This window comes from Colius striatus, chromosome 12, assembly GCF_028858725.1.
Source record: "Colius striatus isolate bColStr4 chromosome 12, bColStr4.1.hap1, whole genome shotgun sequence".
NCBI classification, from domain to species: domain Eukaryota; kingdom Metazoa; phylum Chordata; class Aves; order Coliiformes; family Coliidae; genus Colius; species Colius striatus.
The window spans coordinates 6,570,053-6,588,286 of NC_084770.1; the positions used below are offsets into that span (position 1 = coordinate 6,570,053).

Below are 18,234 nucleotides of genomic sequence, written 5' to 3' on the forward strand. Positions count from 1 at the left end.
TGGGCCAGCCAACCAAGGGCTCTCTGCAGAGCTGGGTCTTAAAGCAAAATAATTGATCATGTATTTTGCAAAAAGTTAGTCAGTGAAAAGAGTTATCAACTACAAAAGCCTAACACAAATCTTTTGCCTCTGGAAGCCAGTGATCATCAGCTAAAAAACTTGCAGTCCTTTGCTACCAAGGTGGATGCTGGAATTTATAAGGAAATGTTCCTCCCTATTGTGGAAGCAGGTTTTGGACTGTATCCTCCAGAAAGGGAAGGGGAGAGGCAGGATAAGAGCTGAACTGTAGAGCAGGTGAAAGAGTCAAAGATTATATCATTAATTTCCTCATTGCTGTATATGGGGAGAACAGGCCCAGAACTGTCTTCCTCCAACAAGATGCCAGCACACAGTAAATGGTTTAGCTCTTAGGTTTGAAAGCTCCTCACTTCAGTAAGAGCTATCAATGTCCAATTCTGGTTTGCATTTGTTGTAAAGAAAAATTACACTGAAATCCAACAGCACTTTCTCACAACCTGTTTAGAAAAAAAACGCTTGAAACTATGGAAGGCCTCCATGGAATTTTCCTTCTGTACACAGATACAGAAGCCAGTTAAACATATCCTTCGGCTTCAGGAGAGGCACAGATCGCTTTGCAGCAGGGAACAATCTGTGCTTATTGATAGCAACAGAGCAGAAGCTCTTGGGAGACACCTGCTGCCCACAGAGAGAATTTGTCCTCTTTACAAAACGATATTTAATTGCAACCAAAACAAGCTTCAGACGAAGGAGAATGGAGATTTCTTCTATGTGAGAACCAACTTGGTTAATAGCAAATTGACTCGTCATATCAGTAATCAGCTTTAAGCATCTCTTGTCCTACTTTTTAGGATGAATTTACAGACTGCAATTAAACCCAAGGAAGATGCAAACAAAGCTGTAAAAATTACAGTCCTGGACCCTAGTATGTACTATCTCCTCTCAGACATGCTCACAGGCTGCAGCTTGGCTCAGTGCTCAGATTACACTGATTACTGTATTAAGAGATGAAAGTGTAAATCCCTGGGATTTCCAACTCCCCAGTCTAACAACTCCTCTGCCTAAAGACCTCTTACCTAGGGAACTATTGAGCGTTACAGAATGACAGTTCAGAAACAGGTTTCACTTTCAAAAACCAAAGCAAACATGATGACAGTTCTATGGTGGACTTACACTACCACAACATAAGCCCAATAACCTGTCAGGGTTTAACAGTGAATACTTAAAAAAACCCCAACGATTATTTCAACATCCTTCTCCAGGTTAATTTAACAAAGTCACAACCTCCAGGAACATTTTAGATAGCAATTAGGCAGACATATTTGTCTGAGTACTGCTGCCTTTAAGAGGCCTGGCACATGCACTGTGTATTTAATTTTTAATTAACTTTCAATCTTGCAAATATTAATTTTTCATTCTATTGGTCAACTTCATCTAACTATTGAGGAAATTAAGCCATAAGTCCTGAAACCTACAGAAAGGTCCATTAAGCATCTGATGAACATTAAGGAAGGCTTCTAATTCTCAACCAAGTTTTATTGTCCCTCAATTTTTTGACTTTTCATCCTCTATTCAGTTAACAATTTAGTAAATTTGTGAAAGTAACAGTGTATACATTTCCTGAAAATGCAACAGACGGCCAGTTGAAATCTTTAGACGTGACCAAGGAAGATATTGTACCTGAACAGAATGAAACCAAGTGACTCAACAGCTGCCCGCCTCACGTCGTCATTCACATCACTCACCTACAAACAGGAAAATAGGACTTTCAGAACATAGTTTAAACACTGAAAGACAGGATTATAGAGAAAGAAGTTAGCAATAACATTCAGCCTTAGCTGAAACAGCCCCACCCTTGTTCACAGTGTGACTAAGTCTGTCAAAGAGCAAATAGACCTCATGTTTTCCAGTTTAAGTTGTTCTTTCCCCAGTCCATCACTACTCAGACTATTCACTGCACATCTGTTACTTTAGGATCGTGGTTTATTTAATAGGCTCCTTTTATTTTGGTGTGATATCAGGTTGACTATTGTCTTGCTGAAAGCCTACTTATCCTAATGCCAGAAGACCCTGTTATTTCTACTCATGGTATTAAAGGAAGCTTTCATCACTTCACAATCTCCAACTTGGACCACAACACTAACACCAGACACAAAGCCTGTCAGTGTGATGTGCTTACTCTCTTGCTTTACAAATTTCTTGCTATGTGCTCCTAAGCTCACTGTACTTACAGCCACATGCAGTAGGCGTCTGATAGCCTTGTTGTTCCCTGAGCCACAGTATGCCATAGCAACAGTGTACATGCCAGAACGGCGGAGAATCGGATCCTGGAAGGAAAGAAAGAATTAACACTTAACGTCCATCCAAACAGACTCAGTAGCTCTGACTTAAAATCAGTTCCACTCTTTGGCCTGCTTAATTGTTTAGTAGACAGGAGTAACAGCACAACCACCAAAGCAGAGCTGTCGTCACTAGTTTCACAGGGACACAAAGTTGCTCTGCCACAGGCTGCCAAAGGGAGTATCTGGCAGATGTGCAACTCTGCTGCTTATTCACTGTCTGCTATTGACTGCTACTGGATCCTTGCCAATGACCCACCTACGTTGACCTTCATCTCTTTTTAACCATTATTCCCTGTTCTGCTCCTTCTTGCTTCTCACAGGACTATGGAGACTGAGCATGAGGATAAAGAAAGAAATAGAAGAACAAGAGTGCTTAGTTGTGTATTTTTGATGGAAGTGACACAACCTGTGAAACTGGCCCATTTCAGACTTACACAAGAACTTCCCTGGTTTGAAAAAGCCAACCCATGGTAGCTGGAGATTTCACCAAAGGGCAGTAAGAAGGTCACCCATGTAACAAAAAAGCCAGAGATTAAGTCACTGCTGAACTTACCTTATCTCTGCAGAGACTCTCGATGAGAGCATCTGCCTCCTCCATCCTGCCGTACATAACCAGAGCAATTCCAACTGCAAGACCTCGCAAAATCTTCTCGTGCTGGGTTTCCTGTGCATAGCCAACCATATCCTCAATAGCCTGAGCATTTTTAGATCCCAGCATAACCAATCCCAGTGCCAGGCCTGCTGCCTCACCTGCACAGCACAGAAAGGCAAAAATCAAGAAAACTCTGTTCCCAAAAGCAGTAAATATTATATTCAGAGAATCAGATTGTTTTTGGACACCACCATGCCCAGCAACTCCATTATTCCTACCAGCTACATCTTAGTGCTCTTCACTACCAAGTTCAATTCTCTTTTCCTTGGGCCAGTAGCTGCTAAGATAATTTTCCTGCTAACCACTGTCAATGCAGCAGTAGCCCCCAGAAGCTTCTCCAAGTCCCTCTCAACCAAAAAAGGGCACATGGCTCTGGAGATCACAGAATTACAGGTCAGCCACACTAAACAAAAAGCATATGACAAAAGGAAGAACAGAACAAAATAAGGGGCTGTTTAAGAGCTAGGCATGTCTTATCAATATTTAGCATAGTGCCACAGGCCTGTCCTGACAGGACCTTTGAATGTTACTGTCACAAAACTGAAGAACTGTGTGTGATCAGGTAAAGGCCAGGAAACAAATGCAACTAAGACAACCTAGAAGTGATCTGTGCTGCTAACAGAAAACCTGAAAAAAAACCCCATATAAAACAATCAAAAACCCCCAGATGCTTGATAGGCCTCAGATGGTTATTTGCTTTGAAAACAGAACATTTACCTGTCACTGCATCATCCTGGTATAGATTTGTTTTCAGCAAATCGTACACATCTTGACGTGCCGTCCCCATGGCAGCCAGACCCAAACCCAGACTGCCACCATGTCGAACAATCTAGAGAAGCATATGCAAGTTCAGGCATCACAAATCAGGGAACAAAATGACTTCAATTGAAGCAGACGTCTTTCCATCAATATAAAGTTGCAAAACCACCCAAAATGACCTCAACCTGTTAGAAACACCACTTTCACCATCTCAGGCAGTAACTCCAAGCAAAGAAGCAGAAAACAGTAGACACAGTAGGTCAAAAATCCATAAATAACGAGTGTCAGAAGCTTTACACATATCATAAGAGACTTTCTAGTATCTTTAAGGTCTTTTTCCCCACTGATTTATGTAAAACCATAAATGTGTGCCATGTGTAAAAACTGGTGGCTAGTAATAGCTTTTAAGTAGAAAGGTAAATCAGTAGCCACTTAAACAGTTTACATACCCTTTTGTTCCAACAACAGACACAGGAAAGGCAGTACATTTGCAGTAAGACAAATGGGATCCATTCATAGAATTTTTAAAGAAGTAGTCTGAAATCCTCAAATAGTAGAAGGGAACATGATGGGAAAATGCTAATCTATTCCTAACTTAAGAAGGGACTTTTCATAGAGGTCTACAAACAGTTAAGAGGTGAAGTAAAACACTTCTTTTTGTATTATATGCATTAAGCCTCCAGAGCAGCAAATGCATTTTGTGGCTTATTCCTTTGACAGCTAAACCGGAAGCAGTAACAGTGCCTGAGTACTGCAAATCCATTAGTAAAACAAAGATATCTGACCAGTAAGAAAGATGAAGTTAGATTCACTGCCAAATATGTATGAATTACTTAAAATCATACTTTGAACAATAGGTTTTTAAACCCAAACTTTATACTGAAGGCCCAGAGGAGGTGTAAGTGGTTACCTCTAACCTCCACTTTGAAATCAACTAACACCTTTATGCATATTGCCAACAAAACAAAGGTTCATGACTGAACCCAGTACATACGTCATTACTGGCATTCTTCAGCTGATTCAGCAAGTAGTCAATGATGTCCCCACCGTGGTTAGCATGGATGAGACCCAAGGCATAGAGACCTCCACCTTCCTGGTAGGCTGACCCTGGAGAGGTGTCCTTGGGTAGGTAGGTTGCCATCAGCTGTAATGCTTCCTTCTCATGACCCTGTGTCACCAGTGTCCAGCAGAAAGGCAAGACAGTAGGAAGTTGAAAGGTGAAGATGCAGTGGATGCAAACACTTCCCAATAATATGTAAACAAGGCAGGAGAAAACGTCACAGCCATTACTTTCCTCCACAACCAAATCAGCCATTCAGTGCTGTAGAATCAGCAAAGAATCCTTCTGTGCTGGGGTTTTATTAACCACAGTACATGAGTATTCATCAGTCAGTCACTCATCTAAACCAGGACAAATCCGGCCTGAAACTACACCAATTCACTCCCTAGAGGACTTTAATGAGGGTTGAGGCACATAAAACAATTACAAAGACTTCTTGATATTTCAAAAGAGCTTTAAGTATGTCCTCCCTGTGAATGAATTCAAAGAAAATGACCATTACTTAGGTCGCCATTCAAATTTACTGACACTTAATACAGTAAGGATGTCAGTATTGTTTCAAAACCACTGAAGAAACATAGACCTCCAAGGTTAATAGCAAGAAGCTATTGACTGTTCAACTGACAAAGGAAGAGTGGGAAAGAAGACAAACTCCTTGAGTCATGTTATCCTATCACTTCTCTGATGCTCAGCAAAACATGCAATAAATCACATCAATATCAGATGAGACAGACCTGATACAGCACAGCTTTTCTTTAGTGCAAAGATAGAAGCCATGTTACAGCTGTGCCTTGCAACAGACTGGGGAAATTGCAGTGCAGGCACCATTCAGAATCCCCATTTTCATGTTTTCAGTGTTCACAATTCCAGCATTTGTATTGAACCCAGGAAAATAAATGCAACGTTACCTTGTGTATAACACCCAAGCTGGCAGTGGCAGTAAACTTAGCCCAGTTAGTGGCCCTGGCCAGCCACTCCAAATTGTCTCTGGAAGACAAATAGAAAAAGATTATACCAAGTTTTTTATACAGCCCCTTTCTCATCCTGCAAGTAGGGTTTCACAGCGCTAAAGACTGCTTTCAAACCAGAAATCAGCTCCAGAAGCAAGGTGGCTAACAACATTTCCACTTCATATCTCTCTCTCCTTCACCAGCCCTGATTTTTGGCTGACTATAGTCATGCTTCTAGATATTGATGATGTAAGTGAAATACAGAGAACTGCTCAATATGCAGCCCCTAAAAGAAACTCTAGAAGAGCTTCTGGGCTTTCGTCCAGTCCCTGTTAAGGTCAGCCCTGACATTTCACTTCCAAGACTCCTTCACTAGTTATCACTCTCTACCAAAAAAAGATCTGTAATCTCAGAAATTCTCCAAATAGTTAAATAAAGAGAACAGAAATTCCAGATCTCTTCCCTCCAAACTGCTCAAATGATTAGGAGTCAAATAGAGCCAGTTTGTGAGGACTGAGAAAAGGAAACAATTCCAGCTTCTTCCCTCTGCTCCCAAATTAGTTTTCAGCCCTTTGTTCATCCTTCTTTAAGCCTAGAGTTGTGAGGACATGCTTTTGGAAGTAGCAAGCCAAGTGGGACAACAATGCTGTTCAAACACCTATAAATGACATTGGAGCTTCCTTGCCACAGGTTTACCTGAGGAACTGGTCACTGGTTGTTCCACAGTGCATGAAGGAGTTCGCTATAACCGTTGCTGTGTGACACACGGAATTCCGCACTGCATCCTGAAAGAACAAACCAACCAGCATCAGCAGCCAGCAGGAGCTATGCCTGAGGTCCCTCACCATCATTGCCAGTTCCACTGTCATTATGCTCCATTTAACTAGTAATTTCCCTTTGATCAAAGTTAACAGATCGTTAATACATTCTAATAGATCCTCAGCCCATCTTTCCAGTGCAAACCAATCCCTTGTAGGGGTTTGTCAGAGATGTGATTACATCAGTCTTAGAGTAACTGGAAAACCTCTCTTCTGGTTCCCAGAACTGAGCACTGCAGAGTGCACGCTGCTGACGTTTTCAAGCCATCCCTGGAACACTACACAAGATCACTTCAAAGCCCTTACCCAGCAGATGGAAAAGGTTTTGCAATACATGTGAATTACCTCCTGAAACACATGAACCCGCTGCCAAGCACCTTCATCATTTTTGCTGATGATGTGCATTTCATTTCACACACAAGAAATTTCTCCTATGGTTTCTAACAATCATTTAGCTTAAGAGAGTCTAATAAACCTGTAAGTTTTCATTTCCTTATCTTTGAGTAATACCTACCAAAACAAAACCAGTCAATTCATTAGCATTTTTGCCATTACAATACCTGATATGTCTTGTCTTCAATGTGGAAATATTACCCTATGAGCATATATCACGATTTCTTTCACCACGTGAAAGAAAAGGTGTGGTCTCACCTAACACCTCAACTAAAATACCAACAAACTGTAACCTCCAGTCCTGGCTGACTCCTTCTTACTCCAACCAGCAGCATTTGCAAAGGATCACTCATGGAGCTGGGAGGTGAGTTCGTCCATATTATTGACCAGAAAAAGATGCATTTGGACGACCCATCAGAAAAAGCAATCATGAAACATCAACACACTACTAGCAGCCTGTCATTAGGTCACATTAGCTGTAAGCTGAAACAATCTGATTATAGGGCCTTTTTTGGATGCAATCAGCTCTTCTTCAGCCTGGAAATGTTAATTTATCACCACTAAACCACGGATTTGTATCCTCTAAATCCAAGGATGTCAGGCAAAATATAAGATGATGTTGTAAAATAACTGCAACGTGGTCAAAACAAATGCAGGATGAATCAGACAAATCCGAGACAACCACATCTAACAAAGCCTCTTACCTTTGTGTTTTTGAGGATCATGAGGTCTGTATTGTTGTTTCGTATTAAAAACTGGAGATGTAACTCAATGGCCATTTCCCCACTTAAAATCTTAATCATTTTTGATATCTGATCCTTAGGCTCTGGGTTCTTCACACACAAGCAAAAAGAAAGAAAAACATGACAACTCAACTATGGTTTTGTTGAAATACAGTTGTGAGAAGCCACTCTGGTATATTCCCATCACCATACTAAAAGGACATTGTTTCTGTCTTTGCATAGAGGCATAAGCCCAAACCTCACAGATAATCAAATGTCCCTTCATGCACAACAGTACAGGCAGAAGATGACATTCTTTGAAAAGAAATGTACCCTTCCATGGAAAGCAAAAGGATGAGTGACAGCTGATATTCTGCAAGCTGCTCTTTGGCCTTACAGATACAAGAAGTCCCTTGCAAGAGGAAACCACTTTTATAAATGTGAATCTATATTTTCATTAAAGTTTTAATGGAGAGGGCCAGAAAGCCACAACACTTTACATGACTCTGCTGAGCTTTACACTTTATTTACAACAGCAGGTAGCAGAACTAGGAACCCCTAAGATGTTAATCTTCCAGAGCATTTTGAGAAAGCCTCTTTCTTCCTCATGATGGAACAGTTTCCACAGACTAAGTTTCAACTGAAGCCCCTTCTGAGTGGGGTGAAAAGTACATTGCAGCTCTTTGTACATTGTTAGCTGGTCAGAGAGCAGTCAAGCATGAACAGTTTAGCCCTTAAATTAACCCCCTTCATTATTTCTTTGTAGTCAGCATTCTGAATTGTAGAAGATTATGCTCAAGAACATTTCTGGACACATAGATTGTTTTTAATGTACTTTTCCCTTGGCTGAGTCAGCAGTGCCAATGCAAGAGAAACCTTTCCTGCTCAAAAGCAGTTTACAGGTTCCTTGATAGGGTATGAAACTCAATTGCTTTTGTTTGCCTTGTGGAATGTAGTTTCAAATCACTTCCATTTGCCCTTGATTATTTTTTAAGTCATCTGCAAGACTCTCTCAAAGACATCCAAGTCTAGCTTGCAGACATGCACCATTTGGAAAAAGAAAAAATACTGGTCTTGGGTTTTACTTTCCTCTCTAGTAGCACTTCCTTTCTTGCATTAGAAGTGTCAGAATTGCATTAGCTATTCTACATGTTGAAATGCAGCTGTATGTGACACTCACTTTCTTCAATACATGGGAAAAGATTCTAACCAGCTGGTCCAGCAACTCACCCACCGTGCTAGCCAGAGACAACACCTTCCTCCTTCATAGAAAAGAACCTGCATGATGCCAGCATCTCCTCCTGCCATTCCTGAACAACAGCACCAGTTCCACCTGGCCAGAACTACAGCCAGATTTCAGAAGAAAGGGGAAAAAAATGCATCTAGCTAACTGATCAGCTAAGGTTCTGGACAGCAGCCAAATTTCTGGAATCAGTTCATAATTTCAATATCAACAAAAATAAAAAACGTGAGCCACATCTTTCTGTCTCCTTTTTCAGGGCTCATTAATTCCTGCCAAGATCTATCCACTTCCCACTCTTCCCCACCTTTCAGCACCTGAACTGCTGGGCTGTCAGATATTTGGTCGCCACAGATCATCTGCCACCTTGTCTCCAAGACAGACAGAAGTGGAATTGCATTCTTCTTTAGCCAAACCAATTTAGCAACCCCAGAGATTGAAAGAAAACACAGAAGAAAAACTAAGCAAGGTGTATTTTGGAAATGGCACTTACAGCTTCCGCAGACTTCCCAACACAAGTGCTTCCTGGTTTCTCTTCTGCTTCCATAGCATCACTGACATAAAACAAAAACTGAAAATGTAACCCAGTTCATCACCTGTAACTGGTTAAGCACCGTAATTATGGCTGAATGTTGTCCTGAAAGAATAGTCTGGGATTTGGAGATGACGACTAGCAACAGGACTTTGACAGGTCAAGGGTTGACTATTTGGAGGTCACTGCTGAGAAACAAAGTCATCTCCAACTCAAATTTCATGGAAATTGGAGACAAAGGCCCAGAAAATCCCACTCTCTTATTCAATCTACAGAGATAACAAAAATAGAGATTCTTGTAGGGAAGGAACAGACAGAGACAAGTGAGAAAACAAGGTCAACAAACAAGGCAGCAACGATAATTATATCCTTACCTAGAAGCCTTGAGCAAATCACTATTAGAATGGATGCTACAGTGTTGAAATGGAAGTGAAACATATTAAGCTATTGTTAACACCTTGTCCTAACGCTCCATAGACTGACTTAGAAATTATTGTGTCTTTCCTTTTATTTCATTGGAAAAGACAGAAGAATGTTTGCTATGACTGTATCATTGATTCTAAAGCATTTAAACCCAGTTCCTCACAGTTGCATAAGCCCTTATGTTAGACCAGCCTTGAGCTAGGCAGCATTCTCCATCGTATGCTAAAGACAGTGCAGGGGTCAGGTTGTGTACAGACATGACACTCTCATGATTGAAGAGAACATGGGGCACAAACTTCTCCCACATTGCTCCAAGCTGGGCAGTAGCCTTAGCACAGAATGGTCAATCCTCTAAAAACAGCTGTTTAAAACAGAACTACACCTGTGTCAGTTACCTGTAAGCCATCCAAAGAAGAAATGAAGAAGATGGAATGCTTAGTGCCAACTTTAGCTTTCTTAACAGTGGCTTCCTGTGCCTAAGACCCAATGATGCTGACCACTGAACAAGCTTTAAATGTCAGGATTTTAACAAAACTCAGACTAGAACTGAAGTACAAAAGGCTCTGTAACACTACAGTATCATCCTATCTCACTCTTCCCACAAGAAGGTAGGAGACCACAAACTATGACATGAAACCAAACTTGCACATAGCTGCCATGAGTTTTTTGCTTCAACTCTCCCCTTCCTTAGCTTGACTGGTTGATGCAAAGACCACACAACATCACAGCATTTCTGAGCAATTCACATTATGGCTTAATGAACTACTGCTCTTTAGCTGAACCATGGTAACTGCATCACTCTTACCTCAACTGCAAAGGAAAATGCATTCTTTCAGACACTGGATTCTGGTAATAAACAATTTTGCCCTGAGCAAATAGTGTGTCTTGTCTCTTACCCTGACTCAAAAAGAGGGGAGCGAGCAACTGTACTGGATCTAATGGGCATCCCTACAGGAGAGGCTCCATCAGAACAGGACTGTAACCCAACAATGATGGCTCTTCTCAAGCCCCACCTGTCTTTCTCTGACCCAGGAACAGTGCCGGTGTTGGTGGATCCAGGCACAGAGGCAATGGGAGAGCCAACGGTGCGGAGGTTCTGGATCACAGAAGACAAGAACTGCTGGCTTGCACTTTCATACAGATCAAAGCAAATTTGGTAGGCCATGAGGAGGTTATCTTCCTTCACCAGTTTTTCCAAGATGTCACTCACAGCCTGTGGGTCATCCAGGAATATCAGGCACTGGGTGGGAGGAAAGGAAGAACAAAAGAAAAAGAATAAATCAGAAGACATTCTATACTCCAGAATGAAAAAGCAACACTACCCAAGGCCCCACTCCATTTTCCCCATTCCCTCGTGGGCTTTTTCCCCAGAACAACCCTTCACAAAAAAAAAATATCCCTCTCACAGGAAACAGAAATTTTTGGAGACTTTCCACAGGTCAGTTTAAAAACAAGACCAAGTATTACAAAGTCAAGACACACCATTCAAGCCTTATTTCTGCAGCTTTATCTCTAGACACTGACAATGTTATCCTACTAAACAGAGACATTTCAAAAGCACATTAAGTCCATCAGTCATTTTGTAGGGATGTCTCAGCTAAAATGGAACAGGCGTAACGCTCCTGAGTCACACGTACGTGACGTACCAAGATCAACAACAGCCTGAGAGGATATGAGTAACTTCACAATTGGTGTCTAAACACTTCCAGAAAATGGCTTACCAAAAACCAAAGCACTGTAAATGTTCTTTGGAGGAATAAACAAAATTCTAAGCTACCTACCACCTCACTCATACTCCCAACCTAGGCAGGAATTATTCTGTTAGTTGTCTCTGTCCCCAAACTGCCTGTGAACGTGTTTCTTTCTCTATAAAATGACCAAATGTTTGCATCTCTCAAGTTGCTCTCACTTTGATACGTACTCAAAGCAAGCAACCAGGACAAGATATTTACCTTAACTGAATTAAAAAAAAAGCAGAGATCAGGTAGATGTTGAGTCATATACATCTAAAGAGGAACTTTTGACACCACTTTGACAAGTTTACCTGGCACACATTGATGAAGTCTGGTTTCTCCAGATTCATGTAGATTTTAACTAGAACTCTCAAGACTTTATTTCGGAACTGTTTATTCTGCATTAGAGACATACAGAGCTTCAAGCTGTAGGCCAACATCCCAGGAACATCGTTCTGAAATAAAAGTCAGGGATACCAGGTCTGGGTTTGGACTGACAAGCAGGATTTAGAAATGAAAATAAAGTTACCTCCTTTCTACTTTAAAAAGCAGAGAAAAAACCATGTGCACATGTAACTCTTGGCAGCTTCCTTTCCCATTTTCAGAAAAGCTTATATGCAGCTGTAATGCAGTTTAAAGAAAAAAATACTACCAAAAATGCACAGGAGCAATTATTTAATTCAGTAGTAAGAACATACACAAGATTAATTTGAAACTTCCCCTTCTTCATCCTTTTTGTTTAAATAACAATTCTTGAATGCAGAGAAGTTCACTGCACTATTATAAAATGCCAGCAAAACAAACCATACACCAAGGAAGGAGCCCCAACACACCTGTTTCTTACTAGAGAATAAGAAATGGATTAAGTTACTAGACTTTAGAAAAGTAGTTTGAAATGAGGGATTTATAATGGGCAATTAAGGTAACAAATGCATGGGACAGCAAACAGAACAGCGAAAGCAAGAAGGGTGCCTTATGGTTGTCATTCCCTTATACAGAATGGGGAACATCCAAAACTACAGAAAAGCTGTAAACTGGTAAAATTTAAGGGATTAAAACTATGTGTCTAGCATGACTGAGATACTGCAGCACAAGAAGATTACATCCAACTGCTGGGCTGCTGCAAATGACTCCAGGCATGTTTCTCTTGCTGCCATCATTGGGTAACACGACTTACCTTCATCCCTCAGTGAAGGATGTTAAAGACAAACTGCACTGTCTTGCAGTCAGGGCAAGTTAAAACTGCACAAAGTCACTTATTGAAAATCAGAACAGCTCCCCAACTACTGAACGTTTTTATTTTGCTTGCCATGAATAAATCACTTACCTAGCCCTAAGGATCCCTTCCCACAGTGAATTAAACAAATGAGAGGCGTAACAAAATAAAAGAGCTGTTCTTACGTTAGGCCACACCGAAGGTCTGCCTAGTCCAGTATTGTATCTCTGCCAATAGCTGACTGGGAATACCTTAAGAAGAGGGCACACAGTCAAGCTTCCTGGGAATATCCTCCCAGCAATCTGCAGCTCAGGGTTTTCGTTAAGGTAGGAGTCTGTCCGTACTTGATATCCCTGAGTGGTTCTGAATCCAGTACCCCTGAGTTTCATCTTTTATTCTGTTCATATAAAACAAAGCAAGTTCCACAGCAACATGGATCTTGCACTTCACTTCTGCATCCATACTTGGAAGAGACTACCTACATGCACCTCCAATCTCCTGCACGTACCGATTCAAGGATGGTCTTCTCAAAGATGTCCAGCCTACGTGTCTCTAGAGCAATGCCAATGGCCTGCTTGTACTTGTGGTCATCCAAGCACCGCTGGAACATTTTATTCACTATCCCTTCTAGCCTTTCATCAACGGGTTTCTTCTCCCCTTCTGGAAGCTCTGCATTCTCCACACACTGCTTGGTATAGTGGTCGATACATTTTGCTGAAAAGATATCAAACAAACATAGGGGGAAGAAAGTCAACTTCCTAAAAGCTTGCAGAGTTGTACAGATAAAGAGTCCAGTATGTGCACACATATTCTACCAGAAAATACAGCACATGGGAAACTACACAAAGGAGACACAAGAACTACTTGTGTAGTTATATACAGATAGGAGTGGAAGGTGCTTATATTCTCTCCTTACAAACTCTGATTTTGGTGCTGAAACCAAGTAGGTATCATTACGTGGAACCACGGACACAGTCTTCATTCAAGTGGCATGATATTGTAAATAAATGAGGAAATAGCAGTACAAGACCTTCTAGTTCCATGGCAAGCACTAGCCAAGGAGACCAAAAGCCAGCCCTGGTCTAGCACATCATCTACATAGAAGGTAGGTGATACCAGCAGATGGCACCTGAAAGATTTTCAAATTACACATGCATTCAACATCTGGCTTGCTATCTTGTTAAGGCTGGATAAGAAGAAATTATACTCCTCAGAGAGGTGTGCAGCTACACTTCTTAGCCAATTATTTCCAAAGTTATGCTGAAACAGACAACAACATTATCACAAAAATGAGAGAGAGGACAATAAACGACCAAAGTAACTTTCTTATTGGGAACTCACAATAGAATTAGGGTTAAGGATAGGGGGAAAAAAAAGTGCCAGAACTCAGTCTCATTACAGAATCAAAGTAGGAGAATAAAAGCACAAATAAATGGGGTAAGATTAGCTGCAGACATTAGTTTAAATGAATACATAGAAAAGCAGCTAAAGTGAGTAAAATCTCCAGGTTACAGTAGTTTTAACAAGACAAAACTTTATTTGCAGCAGCAGTTGTTTACCAATGATCGTCTCCACATATTCCGAGTTGTCGTTGACATTGAAGAGGTCACCTGCTCCCAGGGCATAGTTCAGAGACTCCTCAAAAGCTCCCAGGTGGTAAAAAACTTTAGAAGCAACTAGAGCAGCAAACTGCCGACTCCGAAATCCCTCATCTTCATATAGAACTTCACTGCAAAGGAGAAAGAGAAGAGCATCAGCTCTGTGTGCTCGGGTCTCTAAGGTCCCATGACAGCTTGATTGAACTTTCATTTTTAGGACTACAGCTCCAACCCCACATCTCATTACATTAGTGCTTGCTGGAAAATATGGAGCTAGATACTGTACTGGACAGTATCACCCACTCAGAATTACACCCACTTCACATCCCACGTTCCTTTTAAGCAGCACTATATGACATAATCAGAGTCTTCTCTTACATTTTGTCCACTGACTCAGAGATTTCTGCCCAGAAGTCATTGACAACAGCATTCAACTTGTGAAGAGCAAACTCCTACAAAAAAAAAAAACAATAAAAAGCCAAAGAATTTTTAATGTAATATATTCCCTTTCCCCAGTAAAGTACCACCTCAGACTGATAACACAAACACTGACCCGTTTCAGCAGCAAATTTTACTTTAAGAGATCTTTGCAAGAATTGATTCATTTTCGCCAAGTCCTTTGCAAATAAAGGGCTCTTCATTTAACAGGTAAGACAACCCCCATGTTTCTTCCCATGGCTCCTCTGCAATGAATATGACTGGCTAAAATGCCTGAAATTCCTTAAAATACAAAGTTTTCAAAGTCTTTGTGTAGCAAGCAGAACTGGCCTGTGATTTCCAGTCAATTCCATTTATATGGACACAGTACTTTAGCAGATAAAGCAAATCCAGACTCAAATCAGCCCACCTGTAATTAGTTCAGAGCCAAAGGAGAGCTCCTTGGCATCTATCCCCACCTATGTGTGTTTCCAAGTAAAACATTTTGGGAATTACCAATATTACAAGATGCATTCCCCTCAAAGGGACCACGTTAACTGTTTAAACAACCAGCAAGCATCAATACCGCACCGCTCGGAGTGTTTGGTGGTGTCCCATGGATCCCTCTGCTCTGGGGCTGTAAAGTTTCTGTTGCTCTTTTCTTCTCCTACTGCCATTGTGATTTGTTCTTTCTTTTCCAAGTGAAAACTGTAACTGTGATTTTGTTTTACATGGCTTAAATTATCCCAAAAACTTGAGATGATCTTCAGCTTGGAATGTTACATGTCAAACTACAGTCTCTGGAATACTTTGAAGTAACAAGGCCCCATTACTACAGAGAGCTGGGAGCTTTGGTGAATATAGATCTTTGCACATTAAGCTCCAGTTGGATCCATGTTTAAAACAAGGAAGTTTGCCATCTGTTATCATGTTATTTAACCCCCTCCTTTCAGCTTTCAGGATAGATATGATTTGGGACCCACCTGTTGCTGTCTAAACAATAATTACTGAGATCCCCTCATTTCTGATTTGAGGCTTTCAACATAACAGCAAACATGTTATCTGCTCCCAGATGTAGGAGCTTACCTTGAGCTGTGGCTCCTCTTCATCCAGAAGAGAGATAATTCCAGCTGCAAAATAAGATCATAGTCAATTTCAGACTCTGTTTCAAAAGCAAACACATTATTTAGTTCAAAACTAACAGAAAAGGAGAGAATGCTGTTTTCAATCTGCAGTATTAAAACTCTAAGATCAGATCCAGGTGTGTATTAAACAGGATATAAAATAGTCCCAAAATTATAACTGAAAAGGTACACTGTTCATAAAACCTCTGACAAAAAAACATTACACAGGAACTCAGAGCATCTGAGATTTACTTCCAGATCCATCAGATGGGTTTCACTGTCAAACTAAAAGAACACTACTGAAAGGGCTGGAATAGGATGTGATTGAAGTCCAACACAATTCACTGCTTTTCATCTTACATCTGTTGTATAGACTGACAATCTTTTAAAAGACATCAAATTGGGAAGGCCAGCAAGTCTTTTGGAAGATCTTGACAAATCTAAAAGGAGAATGTGCAGGTCAAAACTAAGATGTATAAATACAGAAAGGAATCTGAATAGTAAGTACACTGGAAATTAAACATGACCAATAATATCACATGGCTGCAATGGGACAGAACCCAAATGTCACACATGTAAGTGAGAGTGTGTCCTGGCAGACATGAGGCAATCCTTCCCTCTGCTTGGCATCAACCCCTGAGCCAGGCTGCTGTGCCCAGGGCTGGGTACTGTGTTTGAAGGGTTAGGGGCAAACCAGGGTGTGGAGGACTGAGCATTGAGATCATAGAGGTCTAACAATCAGGCCTAACAAAGGCTGACTGGATGTCTGTAACTGGTTGGTCTACAGCCAGTTGCAAGAGTACAGAGCTTATACATGCACAGGGCAGCTGTCAGTACAACAATCTGAGCTTTGTGTTTCATCTGAACAGGAATAGTAAGACCAAGCTTCATTTGGTGCTTTCTGACAGCAAGATAGTTATTCACTTTGCTTAACAAGGTTGTGGAACCTCTGCTATCACAGATTCTTTCAAACCCAGACAAGACACCTTCCTATCAGTAACACCTGAAGAAGCACTGATGTGGCCCTTATGCAAGGACAGCAGGTTCAGTAAGGAGCCCACCCACATCGTTCCTTCCAGCTGCCTTCTGCCACTCTTCTCCAAATATATGACCTAAAAAACCCCAAGCCAAAAGCTCCCATGAGTACCCAGTCTAGCAGGAGGAAGTGATCTCACTCCTATTCAACATATCATTCCTATCTTTTTAAAACTCCCTTTAAATGAATCCCCACTCCTCAACTAAAAATACAGGACTTAAATGTAAAGCAAAGGTTTTAGAAGGAGAAAGCTACTTGCAGGTTGTAAACCTCTGCACTGCTTCTCTCACAATGCTACACTCAGTCACGTTAATTTCTGGCCTGAGAGCTTTCGGAAATCCATCTTACCTTTTCTTACATCAATAAGTTTTCAGCAGATCCAACAACAGTGATTAGCATCTCATTCCCCCCACGCTTCGTTACCTGGACTCAGCTTTTCCTCTACAAGGCACCTGCATTTTCCACCCCCTCTGAAGTCCGACTCTGCTTCTTCCCCCGCTACCACTCCCCGCTGTACCTCCTGCACACCCCACCGCCGCCGGTTCCATCCCTCCCACGCCTTATTGGATTTTAGCAGGTGAAGACCTTCGGTGCACAATTGTGGCGAAGCACCGGCAGCCACCTGCGCCACCCGCCCGTCCCCCTCGAGCCCGACGGAGAACTGGCCCCGGGAACCGACCACCCCCCCTCCCCCCACTCAGTCTTAAGGTGCCGGTTGCGACGAGCCGCCGGGCACTGGGGCAGCCTCCAGCTCCCGCCGGGGCACGCGGCGGCTCCCGGCCAGGGTCGAGCGGGAAGGGGAGAGGCCCCTGTGGCAGGCGGCCCCGCGGAGCGCTACGGCTGGCGGCCCCGCGGCCTGCAGCGGTGCCCAGTCACGGCCCTGACTCAGCGAAACCCCGGCGGGCAACGCCGCCCCGCGCCGCTCCCCTCACCGGCCGAGGTGATCATGGTGCCGGCCGGCAGCCCGCGGGGGGAGCTGGGGTGCGCTCCGGCCCAGGAGCGGTGCTGCTGCCGCTGTGCCGGAGCCGCCGCTCGTGGTCCGCACCGCACCGCGCCGCCGCCGCTCCGCCGCCTGCCCGGCCCGGAAGTGCCGTGAAGGGCCTCTTCCAGCAGGACCCCGCGCCTCACGGGAAAGGTGCCCTCGCCGATCGCCTGCGCGGGGAGGTGGGGAAACAGGCAGGCGCGAGCAAGACAGCGCTGC

General features: G+C 42.4%; 1 protein-coding gene across 1 annotated transcript in view; it reads right to left on the reverse strand.

Moving 5' to 3' along the window:
* PSMD1 (proteasome 26S subunit, non-ATPase 1) overlaps positions 1-18,125 on the reverse strand; it is a 71,954-nt gene extending 53,829 nt beyond the window's left edge. Inside the window, exons 1-16 of the mRNA XM_062006100.1 lie at positions 17,966-18,125; positions 15,960-16,003; positions 14,835-14,908; positions 14,418-14,587; positions 13,367-13,572; positions 11,954-12,097; positions 10,923-11,149; positions 9,448-9,508; positions 7,697-7,825; positions 6,478-6,566; positions 5,740-5,818; positions 4,766-4,939; positions 3,730-3,841; positions 2,914-3,110; positions 2,250-2,345; positions 1,699-1,763 (exon numbers count right to left, since the gene is read on the reverse strand). Of these exons, the coding sequence (XP_061862084.1) occupies positions 1,699-1,763; positions 2,250-2,345; positions 2,914-3,110; positions 3,730-3,841; positions 4,766-4,939; positions 5,740-5,818; positions 6,478-6,566; positions 7,697-7,825; positions 9,448-9,508; positions 10,923-11,149; positions 11,954-12,097; positions 13,367-13,572; positions 14,418-14,587; positions 14,835-14,908; positions 15,960-16,003; positions 17,966-17,981 (1,883 nt within the window). The 5' untranslated portion in view covers positions 17,982-18,125. The remainder of the gene's footprint in view (positions 1-1,698; positions 1,764-2,249; positions 2,346-2,913; positions 3,111-3,729; positions 3,842-4,765; positions 4,940-5,739; positions 5,819-6,477; positions 6,567-7,696; positions 7,826-9,447; positions 9,509-10,922; positions 11,150-11,953; positions 12,098-13,366; positions 13,573-14,417; positions 14,588-14,834; positions 14,909-15,959; positions 16,004-17,965) is intronic.
* Positions 18,126-18,234: the final 109 nt, after the last annotated feature.